Source organism: Ruditapes philippinarum, unplaced genomic scaffold (genome assembly GCF_026571515.1).
Source record: "Ruditapes philippinarum isolate M1 unplaced genomic scaffold, ASM2657151v2 ctg627_1_1_1_1, whole genome shotgun sequence".
Taxonomy (NCBI): domain Eukaryota; kingdom Metazoa; phylum Mollusca; class Bivalvia; order Venerida; family Veneridae; genus Ruditapes; species Ruditapes philippinarum.
Window position 1 is genome coordinate 218,487 of NW_026854864.1, and position 18,591 is coordinate 237,077.

Below are 18,591 nucleotides of genomic sequence, written 5' to 3' on the forward strand. Positions count from 1 at the left end.
ATTATTATGTTGTTTCTGAGTTGAACGTGTGTATTTGACTTTGTTTTTCAGTATCACTGATTATCTGTCACAGGTTCCAGACATTTCTTGTCACAGCACATGTTTCTTATTTTATATAGTTATAAGCTAGTGACTCTTTAGTTACTGCAGTATGCTAAATATTTCCAATATGAGATGAGATCTCTTTAATAACTTCCCTTTTTTAGAACATTTATTTCATTTGTTTGTTTTTTTTTCTTTTCAAGAATAATGTCCATGATTACAAGTTTTTAAAAAAAAGTATTCTAACATGTAGTGAGGGTAGAGAACCATTCATTTTCATATCTTTAATCTCTGTAAATATTGAAATGATTTACAGGCAGTATAGTTTATAAAAAATTTTAGAACATAATTTTATATATTATGTATTCATTAAAAAAATCAGCAAAGTACATTTGGTATTTAAAATAAAGAGGTTAATGTTAGTTATAAACTATGTGTTTTAGGATGAGAGTGAAGATTATGTGGCACATATGTGGCGCCGTGTGGCCCTCATGTCCAAGGAGACAGCAGAACAACTTCTTTCCTACCAGAATGCCATAGAGGCACTTAATGTGAGTTGTAAAAATTGTTTGTTATCTTGAGGTGACTTTGAGATGGTTTTTTATAGCTCACCTGAGCTTGCTCAGGGTGAGCTTTTAGGATCGGTGAATGTCCGTCGTACGTCGTCCGTCGTACGTCCACAATTGCTTGTGAACACTCTAGCGGTTGCATTTTTGCCTCAATCATCATCAAACTTGGTCAGGATGCTTATCTAGTTGAAAGCTCGGATGAGTTCGAACATGGCTCATCTCGGATGAAAAACTAGGTCACAAGAGCTAAAAATAGAAAAACCTTGTGAACACTCTAGAGGTCACATTTTTGACCCAATCATCATCAAACTTGGTCAGGATGTTTGTCTAGGTGATAGCTCGGAAGAGTTCGAACATGGGTCATCTCGAATGAAAAAGTAGGTCACAGGAGCTATAAATAGAAAAACCTTGTGAACACTCTAGTGGTCACATTTTTGAACCAATCATCATCAAACTTGGTCAGAATGCTTGTCTAGTCAATTGCTTGGATGAGTTCGAACATGGGTCATCTCTGATGAAAAACTAGGTCATAGGAGCTAAAAATAGAAAAACCTTGTGAACACTCTACTGGTCACATTTTTGACCCAATCATCATCAAACTTTGTCAGGATGCTAGTTTAGATAATAGCTCGGATGAGTTCGAATATGGGTCATCTCGGATGAAAAACTAGGTCACTGGAGCTATAAATAGAAAAACCTTGTTAACACTCTAGCGGTCACATTTTTGCATCAATCATCATCAAACTTTGTCAAGATGCTTGTCTAGGTGATTGCTCGGATGAATTCGAACATGGGTCATCTCAGATGAAAAAGTAGGTCACCAGAGCTAAAAATAGAAAAACCTTGTTAACACTCTAGCGGTCACATTTTTGCATCAGTCATCAACAAACTTTGTCAAGATGTTTGTCTAGGTGATAGCTCGGATGAGTTCGAACATGGGTCATCTCGGATGAAAAACTAGGTCACATGAGCTAAAAATAGAAAAACCTTGTTAACACTCTAGAGGTCACAATTTTGACTCAATTGTCATCAAACTTGGTCAGGAAACTTGTCTAGGTCATTGCTGGGAATAAATCGAACATGGGACACCTTGGATGAAAAACTAGGTCACAGGAGCTAAAAATAGAAAAATCTTGTTAACACTCTAGTGGCTACTGTTGTGATCCAAATATTCTGTTAATTGGTCTAAAAGTTTGTTTTGATGATTTCTAAGTCAAGATCCAACATGGGTCATCTTGGATGAGAAACTAGGTCACACCGCCCAAATATGGTAAAACCTTGTTAACATTCTAGTGGTCACATTTTCGTATCAATTATCATCAAACTTGGTCAGGATGCTTGTCTAGGTAATTGCTTGGATGAGTTCGAAATCGCATGTGAAACTAGGTCACCGAAGCTAAAAATAGAAAAATCTTGTTAACACTCTAGTTGCTACTGTTTTGATCCAAGTATCCTGGAAATTGGTCTGAAAGTTTGTTTTGATGATTTCTAGGTCAAGTTTGAATATGTGTCACCTGGGTAAAAAAATAGGTCGCACTGCTCAAATATGGATCATCCTTGTTAACACTGTAGTGGTCACATTTTTGACTCACCTGTCATGAGACTTGGTCAGAATGCTTGTCTAGGTAATTGTTTGGATGAGTTTGATAAGTCAGGTTAGCGATCTAGGGCCATCATGGCCCTCTTGTTTTTATCTTGCTTTATATAATTATAATAACACAATATCTCAACTCAGAATACAATAAGTGGATTACTATGTAATCAAACTTCAAAATTCAGTTGTAATACAATTTGATCAGGATGAAAATGACTTTTAACAGTGATAGGGGGGCTATGTTATTAGCCAGGTGGTTATGGTGGCTGCCTTTGAATCACTTGGTCATCATTCCAGTTTGATTGAATTCCACTATGTACTTAGTTAAAATGTCAGTCATAAAACTGAAGGTAAGTCCAACATATCAAATAAGGGTGCTTGTGGCTTAGTGGTTAGGGTATCTGCCTCTCAATCTAGGGATTTGGGGTTCAAGCCCTTTTCAAGTCATCACCTTGCTCCTTCTTATGACACCCAGTACTGGTTAGTTCCAGGAAGTAGACTTGATTACTACAAGTTGCAAGAAGTTGTTTCGCAGTCAAGCTTAGATAAATATGTTTAAACAAACTAATATATATTATAGAGTCAGAGTAATGAATGGTTGAAGATAGAGCTGTTATTAGAGTTTGCCCAGTGGTTATGTGTGAAGGATTTCCCACTAGAAGATTGTACAGATCAAGTAGAATGGGCCATAGATATAATGCAAAATATGCAGGCTGAAATTGATACCAGGAAAGAAGAAGGTAAGTTAGCTAGCTTCTTTATTGTTCTTTTTTTTAAGTTTTAACTAATATGCATGTGCTTTTTTTTACTTTTATTATACATTTATATTTTATAGATAAGAATCCTTTAACTTTTTTGGTGCAGTAAGAATGTCTGAACTTTAAAGTAACAAAAATAACTGACCGTCGATTTCCCATAAACTGTCTTCAGCAGCGTCATTAAAACACCACGTCTGTCTTGATAATCACCACCCTCACATACAAGTATAATAATGACTAAGTCAGATGCTAAATATATATATATATAAAATAATTTTAAAACAGCTATAGTATGTTACTATGTTCCTTTAAGCTGTTTGTACTGTTTAATTTTTTCTTATTATATCTAATTAATACTTAAACTGCTTTCATTTTTCAATGTAATTGCTAAAAATACATTGTACATTGTTGTACTTTTATTTGATAGAAATAATCACCTCAAAACATCTGTTCTTCAATATTGTTATGTGTATTTTTTTGTTTATTACTTTATATCATTGTAACAAATATGTCTCATACCTAAAAAGAATATACTCATAACTTTTTTATCAATGTAACAAATTATTCTAGTATTTAAATTAGTTTATGCTACATTTTTATTTTGGCTTACAAGCAACACTGACATTTATATTTTCAGAGATGTTTTTTTTTTCTCTCTTTAATTATATGTGATATTCTTTTAACACAGACATGGTTCATATGCTGAATGAATTAAAGACAATTATGATGCTAAAATAAACAAACAAACTCTAATAGTCTGCCTGAAGACTTGTACAGTAATGGACTATAATCAATTAACTTTTTTCTGTTTTTCTTAAAGCTTAGTATTTTATATATATTTTATATAGATTTTTCATGTTATATTTTGCACATAATAATTATGTTGTAATTTATGTATGTATTGTATTATTATTTGTGGGATATAAAATTTCAGCGGCCATTTTAGGTAAGATTTCTAGCAGAAAATGAGAAGAAAAAAAAGAGTTAGAATTCTTATTTTGTAACACAGCAAATCAGAACACGCTGCTCTTGTACTTGATCAAACCTTAGGATGTTTATAGCAAAAAATATTTCTTATCCTGATAGTATTCCAATGTCGAACAATATATACTGTCATCCTCTCAATGTTGTAGCATTCAGTTATTGTAGGTCCTAAGTCTTTACCCTGCTATCTACTCTAACCAGTTCAGAAAATTCCCTAAAAATGATAAATGATTTTATTCAGACTTTAAGATTGATAAGTTGTTAAAGGTTTTTCATGGTAAAAGTACATAATATACTGTTTCAATTTCAAAGCACTGGGCAATGTCCATTACAGAAATACAGGAGGTTAACAAGCTTGTGTCAAGACTTTAAATTAAATGTACCTGTCACTCCCATTTTCATTTAAAGCAGTATTGTTTGGATGTATGATCATCGATTGAACAATTTTCAAAAAAGAAATATCAAGAGCACAAAATGTTTATTGTCAAATGCTAAAAATACGTTCTTAGTTTCATAGTATTGGTATCTGAAAGTGCTGTTTTTCTTAAAGTGATTTTGAAAATTGAAATACCGTGTTAACTTCCTCCTCAAGAGAAATTATTGAATTGTGTGTTTCTAATTGCTGTGTTATAAAGATAAAGAAAAATGTACACCTTGAGTTCTGGGATGAATGGAATTCTGCCAATGAGTATACAAAGAATCTGTGTTTTATATACATGTATATAGTAAATAAAATTTATAATTTAGTGCATTGAGAAAGTGAGTTTTCAGTTTTGTGACCAACACAAATTAAAATACAAGAGAAATTGTTGTTGTGATTTTGATTGAAAGACAAACCCAAGCTCTTTTTGTGATTTATGTATCAGTTTTGAAAGATATATATCAATCTCCTACCTATTCTTCAATTTCAATAAGTATTCAGTTACTGAAGAATATTAGAAAGTTGAGCCACATAGCTGCAAACTAGAAATTTTTCATCTATTGTTAAAATGTTTTAAAAAAATCTTGGAAAAATATATATATAAATGTATAATGTTAATGTTAATTGGGTGAAAAGGGAACATGTTTGGTCTAAGAAAATTGGATTTACTATATGACCCAGATTCTTTGGTAACAAATTCTTATACCTTCATTACTGTATTTTTTCTGACTCAAACCTCTCATACAAAGTTGTTGCCCCTGTATTATTTAATCCTTATAAGTTATAGCAACCATTGCTAGGCAGATAGACATTTAGATTGTTGTTTTCATTTTTAGGTAATAAAACTTTACAAAAAGTTTCTGTTACGGAATGGAGAATTTATTGAAAGGGGAAATTTTAATCAGTTTATAGAATGGAGTTAATTTTTTAGAATTTGTATAATTGTCTTGAGAAAATATATTTATTTCATGTCATTATCTCAAAAGATAATTAACTTAATATGATCAATAGCTTCAGTAAGGGGGGTTTGTGTTAGCAATATACTTATATTGTCTATGGTAGATATTTTAGTTCTATGCTAATAGAATAATGAAAACTGAATTTATAAGTGAAAATAAATGCCTCAGCTCCATTGAGAATGTTAATAAGAGGCAATTGGAGAGGCCAATTAATTGATAGTGCAACATTTCCATAGTCTCCTTAGCAACCACTTTAAAGCAATATTTTATTTTCAACATTATACTAAAATACTTGGATCTGGCTAAGGTAATAAAAGATATAACAGAATTGTATGAGAGATTTGATTTTTCCCATGTTTATTCTGTTTGTCCCTATATTTTACACACCTCTGTTGTTATTATTTTAAATGTTCCAGTTTTGTTATAGAGGTGATGGTTTATGCAAGCTTTTCTTCATGGTTGAACCTAATAAATTATTTTATATATATCTTTGCAGATTGCCACCATCTATATTATGCTCCCCTTTTATTATGATTATTATTACATATAGAATTTTTTGAGCATATAGTTGCTGGTTTGTCCTCCTAGCACTTTTATTTATAGACTGATATCTTACATATATAGTGTATTGGTATACATCTATGGACATCTGCCATTGAGTGGGGTATAAAGTCAGTTTGGTCAAGGTCAACCATTTTAGCTTAATTAGATCAAGGTCAATGCTGCTTTAACAGACTGATAATGAATTTTACAACTTTTCCTTACAATAAGGTCATGTTTTTAGGTTTGTCAAAGAGACATTGTGGAGCATCCAGTGGTGTGACCAATATATATTATCTTGATTACATTTTGTATGATATTCTGTTGCCTCAGCACCAAACTGTTGTTAGTTACAATAAACCTTTTATAGGCTAACAATAGCAAACCAAGACTTCCACATCCATGGATATCTCTGCAGTGTGACTTCAACCTGTCCTATGGGCATTTTGATTTAATATTTTACCTTGACACCTTAAAATAACATTAAAAAAACAGTACCAATTCAAGGCAGGAGTCTCTTATACAGATTAAATGGGAAAAAGGGGTTAGAAAAAAAAGAAGAGACAGTTTTTCTTGTGCTGTGGTGATGGTCAATGAAAAATTATTATCATGAGAAAAGTGATGAAATGTTTTGCAAATGAAAGGTTAAATGGAGGATTACCCTTGTATCTTTGACAGAGTGGCATGATTTCACTTGATGAACCTTTTTTTCTCTCCAAAAATATGTTACATATTTAATTTTTATAGGCTTAAAATGACACCATTTAATATAAATTGTGAATCATTAAGAAATGTGTAAATTGGTTAAATTGCATAGAAAACAAGGTAAAAAATTACACAATGACATGTGATAAGACTTGTTTTAGATTTTATACTTTCTTAGTGATGAAACTGATTAAACTTAAGGTTGTCAAACTTTATAAATGGGCTTATGAACATTGCAAACACAAACTGCTTTTTCATAAAATATCATTACTATTTAAATTATTGTAAAAGTTCATATTTTTGTTGTATGATTAATGATTTCACTATTTTGTGTAATATGTTATGTCACTATGTCATGTAATATGTTATGTCACTATATTGTGTAATGTTGTATTATCAACAGAAGCAAAGGCTGCTGCAGAAGCCGCTGAGGTCAAGAAAGCTGCCAAAGGTTTGTTTCTTAATTTTCACATTGTCGTCTGCTGAATATTGTTCTTTTGCTTTCACACTGTTGACTAAAATTTGATATAAGACATCATGGAACTTTGCTCAACAAAAAGATAGTTTTCTTTCTAAGATTTTAGGCTACAAAATACATAATGTGAAAGAAAGACTTCAAATGGCATCTCGTGTGGAAAATTTGTAAATTACTTGCAGAAAAATACAATGCCGATAATAAACAATAAAAATAATACGCAATATTTTATTTGAAAAGTTTAGGTGAAGACTAGATGGCTTTACACAGCCTTGCTTTCTTTTCAGAAAAAAAAGAAAGAATTCTTACACCTTTTGTTAGTTAAGCTTAAGCATTATCAATTTTACACATTAATTATTAACCACTTGAAACTTATATGAACCTTACTTCAATCTGCTAGACCCCCATTTGGGCTCAAACGAAAGATCTTTGTACTTAATTATGTTTGAAAATAATGTATATATTGCAGGAGGAAAGAAAGATAAGAAAGGAGCAGCCCCTCCTAAACCTAAAGTACCATCAGCTAAGAAGGAGAGGACACAAGTGAAGGAAGCAGATAAGGAGAAAGATAAAGGTGATAGTAAAGATGTCAATCCAGAAGATATGATTCCTCAAACCAGGGAGGCTGTCATAGGTATGTTCATGGCATTACAAGCAAAAAAATAAATATTTATATTCTTATAATGAAAGTAAAATTTATAAAGAAAATATAGAAAGGTTGTGTGGTGATTATTATTCTTAAATTATCATAATGATAATTATACCTGAAATAAAACTTTGAAATTTTAATGTTGACAGTTTGTTAGAAAATACAAACCCATTTTGATATTGTGTGCTAAATACTTATTTGAATTTTAAACTTCTTTCCCACTAGCACCACCGCTATGTTTGTAAGGCAGGAAAGGTGTTACATGACAAGAGTATTTTAAACATAGATAGTTCATTGCAGGTAGTGAGATGCTTTTGTTTATCAAACAGATAATTTTGCATTAATGTTTTTATATATATTTTCAGGTGTTTTACCCACCAACCCAACATTAAAGGTTCAGGATATAACAGATATTAAGGTGCTAGATGGTCTCATACGTGCCCACGTGCTCCTTGCTGAGATTGTAGGTCGAGGTGTACCTCAGTACGCAGACTATCTTCTGATGGCACATGCATATCTCATGAAACTGTGGCAGGTATGATCATTGTTTCTGCAATACTAGTATAAACTGACACTCATATTGCCAGTTACTGCAATACTAGTATAAACAGACACTCATATTGCCAGTTACTGCAATACTAGTATAAACAGACACTCATATTGCCAGTTACTGCAATACTAGTATAAACAGACACTCATATTGCCAGTTACTGCAATACTAGTATAAACTGACACTCATATTGCCAGTTACTGCAATACTAGTATAAACTGACACTCATATTGCCAGTTACTGCAATACTAGTATAAACTGACACTCATATTGCCAGTTACTGCAATACTAGTATAAACAGACACTCATATTGCCAGTTACTGCAATACTAGTATAAACAGACACTCATATTGCCAGTTACTGCAATACTAGTATAAACTGACACTCATATTGCCAGTTACTGCAATACTAGTATAAACTGACACTCATATTGCCAGTTACTGCAATACTAGTATAAACTGACACTCATATTGCCAGTTACTGCAATACTAGTATAAACAGACACTCATATTGCCAGTTACTGCAATACTAGTATAAACTGACACTCATATTGCCAGACATAGAAAAAAGTTTTCCTTGATAAAGAAAATGCTAATCAAAGATGTTTTGTTATAACTTGTTGTCAAATTTGTTTCTGTAGGTAACTGTCAAGGTATCAGGTCCAACAATGAAGGAAATTCTGAAGAACCCTCCACAAGCTGGTGAGAACAACAATGCAAAAGGATCAGCAAAGAAGAAGGATAAGGGTGCAGAGAAAGCCCCAGTGAAAGAGAAACCTAAACGTAAAGGGCCATTAGATATTATTCCAAACACTTTGGAAGAATGGGCAGTCTATGATGTTCCTGATGAGGTATATTTAAGTTTAACAGTTCAATGTTTATGTTAACAAAGCTGTATTCATTATTTCTGATTAAATTTTCTAAATTCATGTATTTTTATAACACTGTACCAACACTTAAATTATTTCAAGACAGATTTTTTTTCTTCAAAATTTTAATGAACTTTACTAATAAGATTAATCCTATGGTTGTATTGTATAATAAAAGACTACTGTCAAATTTGATTACTAACACAGATGACAGATGTAACAAGAAACTAAAATAGACTGTAAACAAGTTGAATTCGACTTTGAACATTATTTACAATACAGTAATTTTTTACTTATTTTTCTGGTGATTGATAAAAAAAACTCATGGGCCTCTTGTGTTTATTTTTCCAGGTAATAGAAGCATTCAAACATGAGCTCATGGAAGAAACAGGCATCAATAAACACACCATTGTAAAACCTGTAAGTAGCCTCCGTTGTTTAAAAAAAACATGCCTGAGACAAACCTTGCAGTTGACTTCCCTTCATAAAACATGTTACTTTTCTAACTAACTCAAACATTAAAGGTTTCATTTTACTTTTTGAATTTAATTGTATCATAAAGAAACAATTTTAATCTTAAAATAATCATTGTTCCAAACTGTCTCCTTTGATACAGTTTTGTTGACTTGATCCCATTTGTTAATTTCAATATATCATGCTCCATCGCTATTATTTTGAAAGAATACTTTTATAAATTGTACAGATGTTGACATTACATTACCTGGAGTCAATGGTGACACAGCTGAGGGATATAGGATACAACCATCTTACTCTTCCTGTCCTCGCCTTCGAGGATCTTCTATCTCGAGACCTACTACACAATGACTCGCTCAAGTTTCTCGTGCATAGTCGTGCGGTGGAGGTGTGTCTAGAGCTGAACCTCACCAATGGATACACATTCCATGAGAAAATATGTGGACCAGTTAATATGAATGAAGCAGATCAGGCTAAGTAAGATTGTAATATTAGTTTGATAATATTTATTGCAGCTATATAATACATGTAAGATATGAATGACACAAAAACATTGTAATGTAATAAGAGAAATCCGAGGTTTGAACTAAAATTAAACAAAACATTTCCTAATCATTGATATGACTATTTTTGATGTTTTATTAAGTTTTATTTTTATTTAGCTTTATGGTGTGTTTTGAAAGTTAAAAAAAACCCACAGTGTCCTGTTTCAGTTTTCAAAAATGTAATCACTGACCTTATGGCTGAGCCACTTTTATCATACACTGATATGTGATTAAGTATTTGTATGGCAGTCAAAATACCACTTTGTTTACATTTTGCTTCTTTTAAGACAAATAATTTCACATTTAGCACTACTTCCTTCAGGTGATAAATTGATAATCATAAGATATGCTGTAAATGCTTTATAAAGAGAAAAATAAAACACATGATAATTTTCTAATGAAGAAAAATTGAACTCATATCTGTGGGTCAATGTGCATTTAAATAAATTCACTTGTGTACTGTTTTGTCATCTGAATTGAAGAATGTTGCATTTGCCTTGAAAAACCGACACTGATTTGTAGTATTCTTATTCTGGTATCAGTTTACACAGTAACTGTTTACTCATTTATATATTGATGTTTTTATATAGGTCTCGTGATGATATAGCCTTCTGGAAGGAGAAACAAGCTCAGGTTATCAAAGAAGAAATGAGAGTGAGAGAAACCATTGCTAAACTTGCTGAAGAGACCAAACAATCAACCAGAAGTCTCCTTACTAAACGGCAGGAAACAGCAACCACTGAACAGGTAAAATACAATTATTTATACTTTTATAGTTGTGAAGTCAAGGACATCCATAGGGTTATAGTTATATTAAAGTTACAATTCCCTCATATTAAAGTTACCATTTCCTCATATATGTTGGTTGCAATTCTGACACAGACTTTCGATCCTTACCTATGAGAAATCTTACACTAGCTAGGTTACAGAAGATTGTGTGCTATGCTATGGCACCTGATTATATGTATGACATACTGTAATACAAGATTGCAAACCTGATATCAATTTCTGCCGGTATAGCTTTAAAGTTCCCATATAAGTTCTACAGTGTTGTTGTGACTTTAAACAATCAACAATAAAAACAAAACAAAAATTATTTGAGGGTATTTATTTATTAATGTATGAATGATGCAAAACGTTTTGAAATTAATGGTAACAAATATATTAACATAGCTTTGAAATCAATCTGCATAACCTTTGACTAGACTTTATTCTACCTGTTGATAAATTTTAGCATTTTCATACATAAATCAAAAGCACAGGACAGCCTATTATACAAATTGATTACGTTGTGTGCTATATTTATTGCAAAATCATTATCATTCGTGAGACAGAAGTTTTCACGGTTTTGTGGACAAGTTAATTAACAAATTTGAAATTCAACAAAATTTTATTTCATGATCTGTGAGTGAACATGTATTTTGAATTACATTATTTGCATTTTACTTTTTGACAAAAACAAACAATCCAATTTATGAACCAACAAATATGTTATATTTTGCAAAACCACAAAATTTCATGTCCAGCATTTGACCTTTTACATAATCAAATAGTAGCAGTGTCTTGATGCTACATAACTGTCTATAGGATTGTAGTTCAGAATTTAGAGCAAACTTGATGGATAAATTTATTTTAACTTTGTTGTTTTTATTTCAGTCAACAGATAAAGTTGTATCACATTTAGGTAAAGTTCTGGGTGCTGTACAGTTTAGAGATGTCTGGACTGACACAGCAGAAGTGCTTATAAGACAGGTAAGTAATTACAACAATTATTAGGTAATATAGCGTTTTTAGCTCACCTGAGCATATGCTCAGGGTGAGCTATTAGGATCACTCTTCGTCCGTCGTCTGTCGTCCTTCGTACGTCGTCCGTTGTCCGTTCACAAACGACATCTCCTCTGAAACCATAAGGCAGATCATAATGAAACTTTACAGGGATGTTCCTTGTGTGAAGCCTTAACAAAATTGATCAAAGAATTCCATTCCATGTAGAACTCTGGTTGCCATGGCAACCGAAAGAAAAAACTTTAAATATCTTCTTTTAAAAAAACCTAAGAGCTAGAGCTTAGATATTGGGCATGAAACATATTCTAATGAGTGTCTACCAAGTTTGTTCAAATAAACGCCCTGGGGTCAAAATTGGCCCCGCCCCAGGGGGTCTTTGATTTTCCCTTTATGCATATAGTAAAAACTTAAAATATCTTCTTTTAAAGAACCCAAAGAGCTAGAGCTAAGATATTTAGCATGAAACATCTTCTAATTAATGTCTACCAAGTTTGTTCAAAATTGGCCCCGCCCCAGGGGGGTCATTGATTTTCCCTATATGCATATAGTGAAAACTTTAAAAATCTTCTTATAAAGAACTCAAAGAGCTTGAGCTAAGATCTTTAGCATGAAACATGTTCTAATGGGTGTCTACCAAGTTTGTTCAAATAAAAGCCCTGGGGTCAAAATTGTCCCCACCCCGGGGGTCATTGATTTTCGTTATATGTGTATAGCAAAAACTTAGAAAATCTTCTTTGAAAAAACCCAAATAGCTGGTGTTTAGATATTAAGCATGAAACATCTTCTAATGGGTGTCTTCCAAGGTTGTGCAAATAAAAGCCCTGGGGTTTAAACTGGCCGAGCTCCAGGTGCCTTTATACAGGTGAGCGAACTCAGGGCCATCATGGCCCTCTTGTATTCTGATATATTGTAGTGCTTGAATTCATTCTGTTAAGTTGTACAGTCAAATCTGTGTTAAGATCACCTCTGAATAAAGATAACTCTGCAAATAATGGCCACTTATTGATAACATTTCATGGATAAAATGAAAGTAATCTCGAATTTATGTCCACTTGTCTATAAAGACCATTATCTGTCTCTTCCTTCGTCACAGCTTTGACTGTTTTACTGGTAGTTGGTAAAAGTTTGGTGTTAATACAACTAAACTTAATCAGCAAGACTGATACAGTCATCTGAATAGCATGCCTATGCTATTTTCATATGAAAGCTATTAAACCTTTAAGAGTCAAAGATTTAGAAAATGTGGTTCAATATTTGAACTTATTGACAAAGACACCAGCAAGTGTCATTGTTATAGGAAGTTTGATTTAGAAATTTGAATCAAATAATTTGACTGTAATGTACAAATAAATATAGAAATGGAAAGTAATAAAATTATATAAATGAAATAAATTGTTGCAGGGACACTACCAAAGTGCTAGAGAATTCCTGATGGAAGCCCATTCTGCTGGTGTATCGTTCAGTGACATTCCTCTTCAGGCTCGAGCCCTCTACCTGCTGGGCACACTGGCATACGAAGAAGCTCAGTTTGGTCAGGCAATCAACTACTGCCAGAAAGCTCAGGTATATATCTACCTTTTTACTTCTTTTGGCAGTAAAAGAAAAGTTGTTCTACTTATATTTTGTTATAATTTTTTATCTGAAGCTTTGTTAGTCTTTTTTTTGTCATTGATATTTAGATTCTTTGATAAATATTAAAACTGGACATAAATCAAATATTGCAGCAATTTATGAGCTACTTTTCCCAGAGGAGTGTGTGTTTTTAAAGCTGACCAAGATTAAAGGAATGCCTAAATTTAACTATCGCTCTGAAATATTCAAATTAAGTTTGGATTTCAACGCCATTTGACCAAATGGATAACTAGATTTTGTTTGATTATAATGACAAATTAAAGTTAGCAAATGTTTCTGTATGTTTACAGGCTTTGTACTATGGGGATGAGATGTTCTGGTACGAGACAACAATGTTGATGGCAAACTCTACCATACAAGACTATGAGAACAGAAATGCTAAAAGAATTGTAAGTTTTTTCTCATTAAATGATAAAATTTGGTTGTGTTTAAAAATGTGCCCCTTTAGTTGAGCAAACAAGGTGTAGAAGAATCAGTTTTTAGAAATAATACTTGTATGCAAAATAGTTTCCCCATTATTTATAAGCAATTGTATTGTGGGTATTTTGACATACCTGGTAATCAAAGATAATTTATGTGGCTTTTTAGTGCCGTATATGTTTGTTAAAATTTCTTGTGCACTTGATATTCTGACATTTTTGTTAGCTATATGAAAGTTACATGTTTATCATAGAAGAAGGTATCTCTGTACCAATATCAAAGAATGTAATGTCCAAAATTAGATTACTGTATTACTATTTTGTTTCAGGCTCGAGGTATTTTGGTGCATTCACTCAATGAGTTTATGAGAATTCAGGATGAGAGACCAAACAGGGCCAGTAGTCTGTCCTTTATAATCTCTATGATTGAAGCAAGGTATACAATACATAAATATATGATATACACTGCCCTCCAAAAGTCCCTTCACAGACAACATTTTTTAAGATTTTTGGCTTTACTTATTTAAAACAAATTTAAGTTTTACATTATTTTTTATAACATTTATTTATACATTATACCCATATTTTAAGATATGAATTCCTGAAACAGCAAAAATACACAACTCAACAAAAACAGAAAATAACACCACTTTGCTAGATTTCATATCACGGAAATCAACTTCTGTCAATATTTCGTGTAGCCACCATTAGCAGGTAAGACAGCCTGAACACGCCTAGGCATGCTATTCACTAGTCTTTCACAACGTTCCACTGCAATTTCTTCCCAACACTGTCTTACATTCATATCGAGTTCATTAAGATTTGCACTTCGTCTTGTTTTAAGAGCTTTCTTGATGTCCCACCACAGATTTTCAATCGGGTTCAAGTCTGGAGACTGAGGAGGCCACACTAAACTTCGAATTCCATTGGTATTCTTCCATTCTGTGACAATCCTTGCCCTATGACAAGGTGCGCCATCGTCCTGGAGCCAGAAATTACCTCCATAGCCCAAGTAGTGGGCCGATGGCACAGCACTATTGCCAAGAATATCAATGTATCCAACGGCATTTAAGTTACCAGTAACTCTCGTGAGGAATGCAGTCCCGCGATACGACATGGCGCCCCACATCATGATCCCCCCTCCACCAAATTTGAAAGTTGGCACCACACAATCATCTCGAAGCTGCTCACCATGCCGCCTCCTGACGAAGGTTGGTCCATCACTCTGAAACATTGTGAACCTTGACTCATCAGTCCACAAAACTGCCGACCAATCAACCCGTGTCCACGTCGAATGCTCTCTGGCGAATGTTAATCTCAGATTTCTGTGCCTCTGGGTCAGCATAGGCTTTTTCTGGGCAACATGTCCAGTCAAACCAACATCCTTCAGTCGCCTACGGACAGTTGAAGTAGAGGAAGCTACACCAGCATGGTTCCATGATGCTGTAAGATCCGGAACCGTCAGCCTCCTGTTCTGCAGTGACTCTCGAATAAGACGGCGGTCATCACGAGCGTTGGACAATCTGGGTCTACCAGATCTGGGCAGATCAGCATGGCTACCTTGGTTGTTGTACCTTGTCAGAGCAGCATACACAGAATGCCTGCAAGAAAATAAAAGAAATCTAAGTAAGACCAAGACAAACATTCAAACAAATCTCATTTCTAACATTTCACAGCAAAAAAAATTACTTTGAAGAGAGACAATAAAATGAAGTGAGAGAAAAAAAAACTTACCTTGAGCACCCAATTTGGTCTGCAATGTCTTTGATATTGACGCCTTGATCACGTAAAACCTTGATGGTGACCCTCTGTTCTTGAGTTAAAGCTACCATGATGACAATGTTGAAAACTTGAATTAACGTTCTCTTATATCCAAATAATAAAATGATATTTCATTAAGGTTATGAAAATGTGTCAAACTGGATGAATGTTTTATGGGAGAGATACTCTTTGCAATGATTTTGACCACCCTAAGAAAATACTCAATATTCTGACCCATTTTACTGTTTTACTAACTATAGAAGTTAAATTATTCTTAAAAAGGGAGATAATATGTAAATTATTATAATTTTAACCACTGAAGCATCTGTACTGATTTCCAAATAAAAATACTTAGGAAAAACAGTGAAAAAAGGGTGTGTGAAGGAATTTTTGGAGGGCAGTGTATATTATTCATTATATTATATAACAAAGAGTCAAAAAGTAGTTTGTCCCTTTAGATCCTAGGGTGTGCAAGTGAAGTGTTGTGAGGTTTTGTATGGCAACTGATATTGTATCCGTTGTGACAACTACTTGTTTTTGAAATTGCTTACATTAAATACAGTCGACTCTCGTTATCTCGAAGTCATCGGGAAAATATCGAGATAACGAAATGTCTAGATAAACATATTAAGGTTTGAATAAGGCAGAAACTTAGTTTTACAAAAGAAGACATGTGCATACCTAATGTCAGATAAACTATGATATCCCCATGTCTTGTTTTCATAGGCCTAATCAATATTTAACAAAGTAACATAAGCGGATGTTTACCAGCGGAAATACGTGTGTCTGTGATAAAAACACATAAGGAGGTTTACTCAGTAATACACCATTATAGTGAAAACATTGTTTTCAGGGTGGTTGATCCGAATATCCTCCCGGGTTATTTATCGGGTCTTTCTCAAGATTATTCGACCGCTGATTGATTTGGTGGTGATGTTTTGAAACAATATTGCAACGATAGCGTTTCTATACTTCACTATTTCATTAACATTAAAAGTCATAATGAATTGATACAGTGTTCGAATATTTATAAAGAACGTAAAATTCACTCATTTTGGAAATAAGCCAATCAACACACTAAATAGATGATAAAAATAGCTTAACTTGTTACAAACATAATCATCTTTATGACACGCGCTATTTAGCAATTATCGTTTAGATTGTGTTTATCACATGTGTGAAGGGAACAGATGAAAGAAAACTATTAGTCGAGATGAACAAAGGATAATAGTGTGAAAATAACTGGTTGGGCTGAAATTTTACATCGAGATACTGAAAATATCGAAATAAAAATATCGAGATAAGCAAATATTTCCAATATAGATAAAGAAGGAAGAAAAACGGGACTTTCAAAATTTCATCGAGATAACAAAATATCGAGAAAAGCGATGTCGAGATAACGATAGTTGACTGTACTATATCACTTGACAAGGAAGAAGATTCAAACTGATGATATCGAAAGTAATAAGAGTAAAAAGTTGGCATCTGTGGCCTATTTGTTAAGTTGAATTTGAATCACTTGCCCATTACTAAGGTCTTTGGATCTAGCTAGCTTTTAGAACATCAGTTTTCCTACTTGGATGCCTGAGGTCTTCCTTCTCCAGTAAAGTTGGAAAGTCACCATATAACCTTTAAAGCGTTGGTGTGATTTAAAACACAACAAAATAAATAAGATTGACACCAATATTACATGATGTATGTACTTCATTTTCTTTAGTTTAAGCTTTTGTGTATATATTGTGAAATTCAAAAAAGTAACAAACAAAACAATGTATATTTTGTTGTTACAGATTGGCAGGAACACAGTGGTCTATTATCCAGGAGGAGTACCCAGATATCAATGATCCTCTAGTGATGAAAAGAGTGCATGAAATATGTGAGGTAAATCACTCATAACATATCATCTGTTGCAATTTTCTTATGTATGAATAAGAATTAAAAAAAAAAAACAAAAAAAAACAACTTATATTTGCCTGTAATTATTATTTGATATACATTGAATATCTTTTTCGTAGACATTGTTAGATTTTGTTGTCTATATACTTGTATCATAGTTTAGGGACCTTTCTGTTGAAAATGTGACAGAGTTTAATCATATACATATACATATACATATACATGCACAATGCGTTAACTGGAATGCAGGTATTAGTTACCCGCACTCCAGAGCATGCCCATTGATTGGTTCATTTTGTTCGGGGTTTACATATTGTGATGACAGAGAAAGGGATAGCGATGGAAATATCATATTCAGATGCTCGTTCATCAGTTACTTTTTTGTGGGGTTTCATATTGTGGTGTCAGGGAACATGTTTTTATGTTTGACTATGATACAAAAGAGAAAGAACTTCAAAACACTCGGCAATCTGATTTATATTCAGTGGCTACGTCCCCTCGTACAAATCAGATAGTCTCGTGTTTCGATGCTCTTTCTATTACTAGTATTTTGCTGGTTGTTTTATCAACAAGATGTTTATTTTGACAGAAATTTGATGAGGCCATATCATGTTTGGTTAGGATGGGATATAAGAGAGAGGCTCTACCACTGATGAAAGAACATGCAGATATACTGAGGAAAATGGCACAGGATTCCCTCGAGGCTGAGATCAGACATACTTACTATCTACAGGTATGAGCTTGCTCTTATTTAACCCATGCTACATATCTTAAATGAACTTGTCCATCTTTTAATCTGGACAAAACCATTTATCATTTTAAGTGCTAAATGAAAAGCAAACAGTGCACTCCATGATGTGCCGACTTATCTTGGTCTGCACTGGTTGCGTTCTGATTGGGATATTCAGTTACTGCCAGAAGGTTAAAAGGTTAAATGCTATGGGGACATCTGTATCATACAGGGG

At 33.2% G+C, this 18,591-nt stretch overlaps 1 protein-coding gene across 4 annotated transcripts in view; it reads left to right on the plus strand.

The window, feature by feature from the left end:
• The window catches only part of LOC132741344 (cilia- and flagella-associated protein 46-like), an 87,790-nt gene that overhangs the window by 41,609 nt on the left and 27,590 nt on the right, over positions 1-18,591 (plus strand). For all 4 annotated transcript variants that reach the window (XM_060729488.1, XM_060729489.1, XM_060729490.1 and 1 more), the window contains 15 exons: positions 486-593; positions 2,786-2,945; positions 6,976-7,023; positions 7,517-7,681; positions 8,062-8,231; positions 8,887-9,096; positions 9,466-9,534; positions 9,818-10,065; positions 10,724-10,880; positions 11,790-11,885; positions 13,320-13,481; positions 13,841-13,939; positions 14,299-14,405; positions 17,521-17,611; positions 18,216-18,359. In XM_060729488.1, coding sequence (XP_060585471.1) covers positions 486-593; positions 2,786-2,945; positions 6,976-7,023; positions 7,517-7,681; positions 8,062-8,231; positions 8,887-9,096; positions 9,466-9,534; positions 9,818-10,065; positions 10,724-10,880; positions 11,790-11,885; positions 13,320-13,481; positions 13,841-13,939; positions 14,299-14,405; positions 17,521-17,611; positions 18,216-18,359 — 2,034 coding nt within the window. The remainder of the gene's footprint in view (positions 1-485; positions 594-2,785; positions 2,946-6,975; positions 7,024-7,516; positions 7,682-8,061; positions 8,232-8,886; positions 9,097-9,465; positions 9,535-9,817; positions 10,066-10,723; positions 10,881-11,789; positions 11,886-13,319; positions 13,482-13,840; positions 13,940-14,298; positions 14,406-17,520; positions 17,612-18,215; positions 18,360-18,591) is intronic.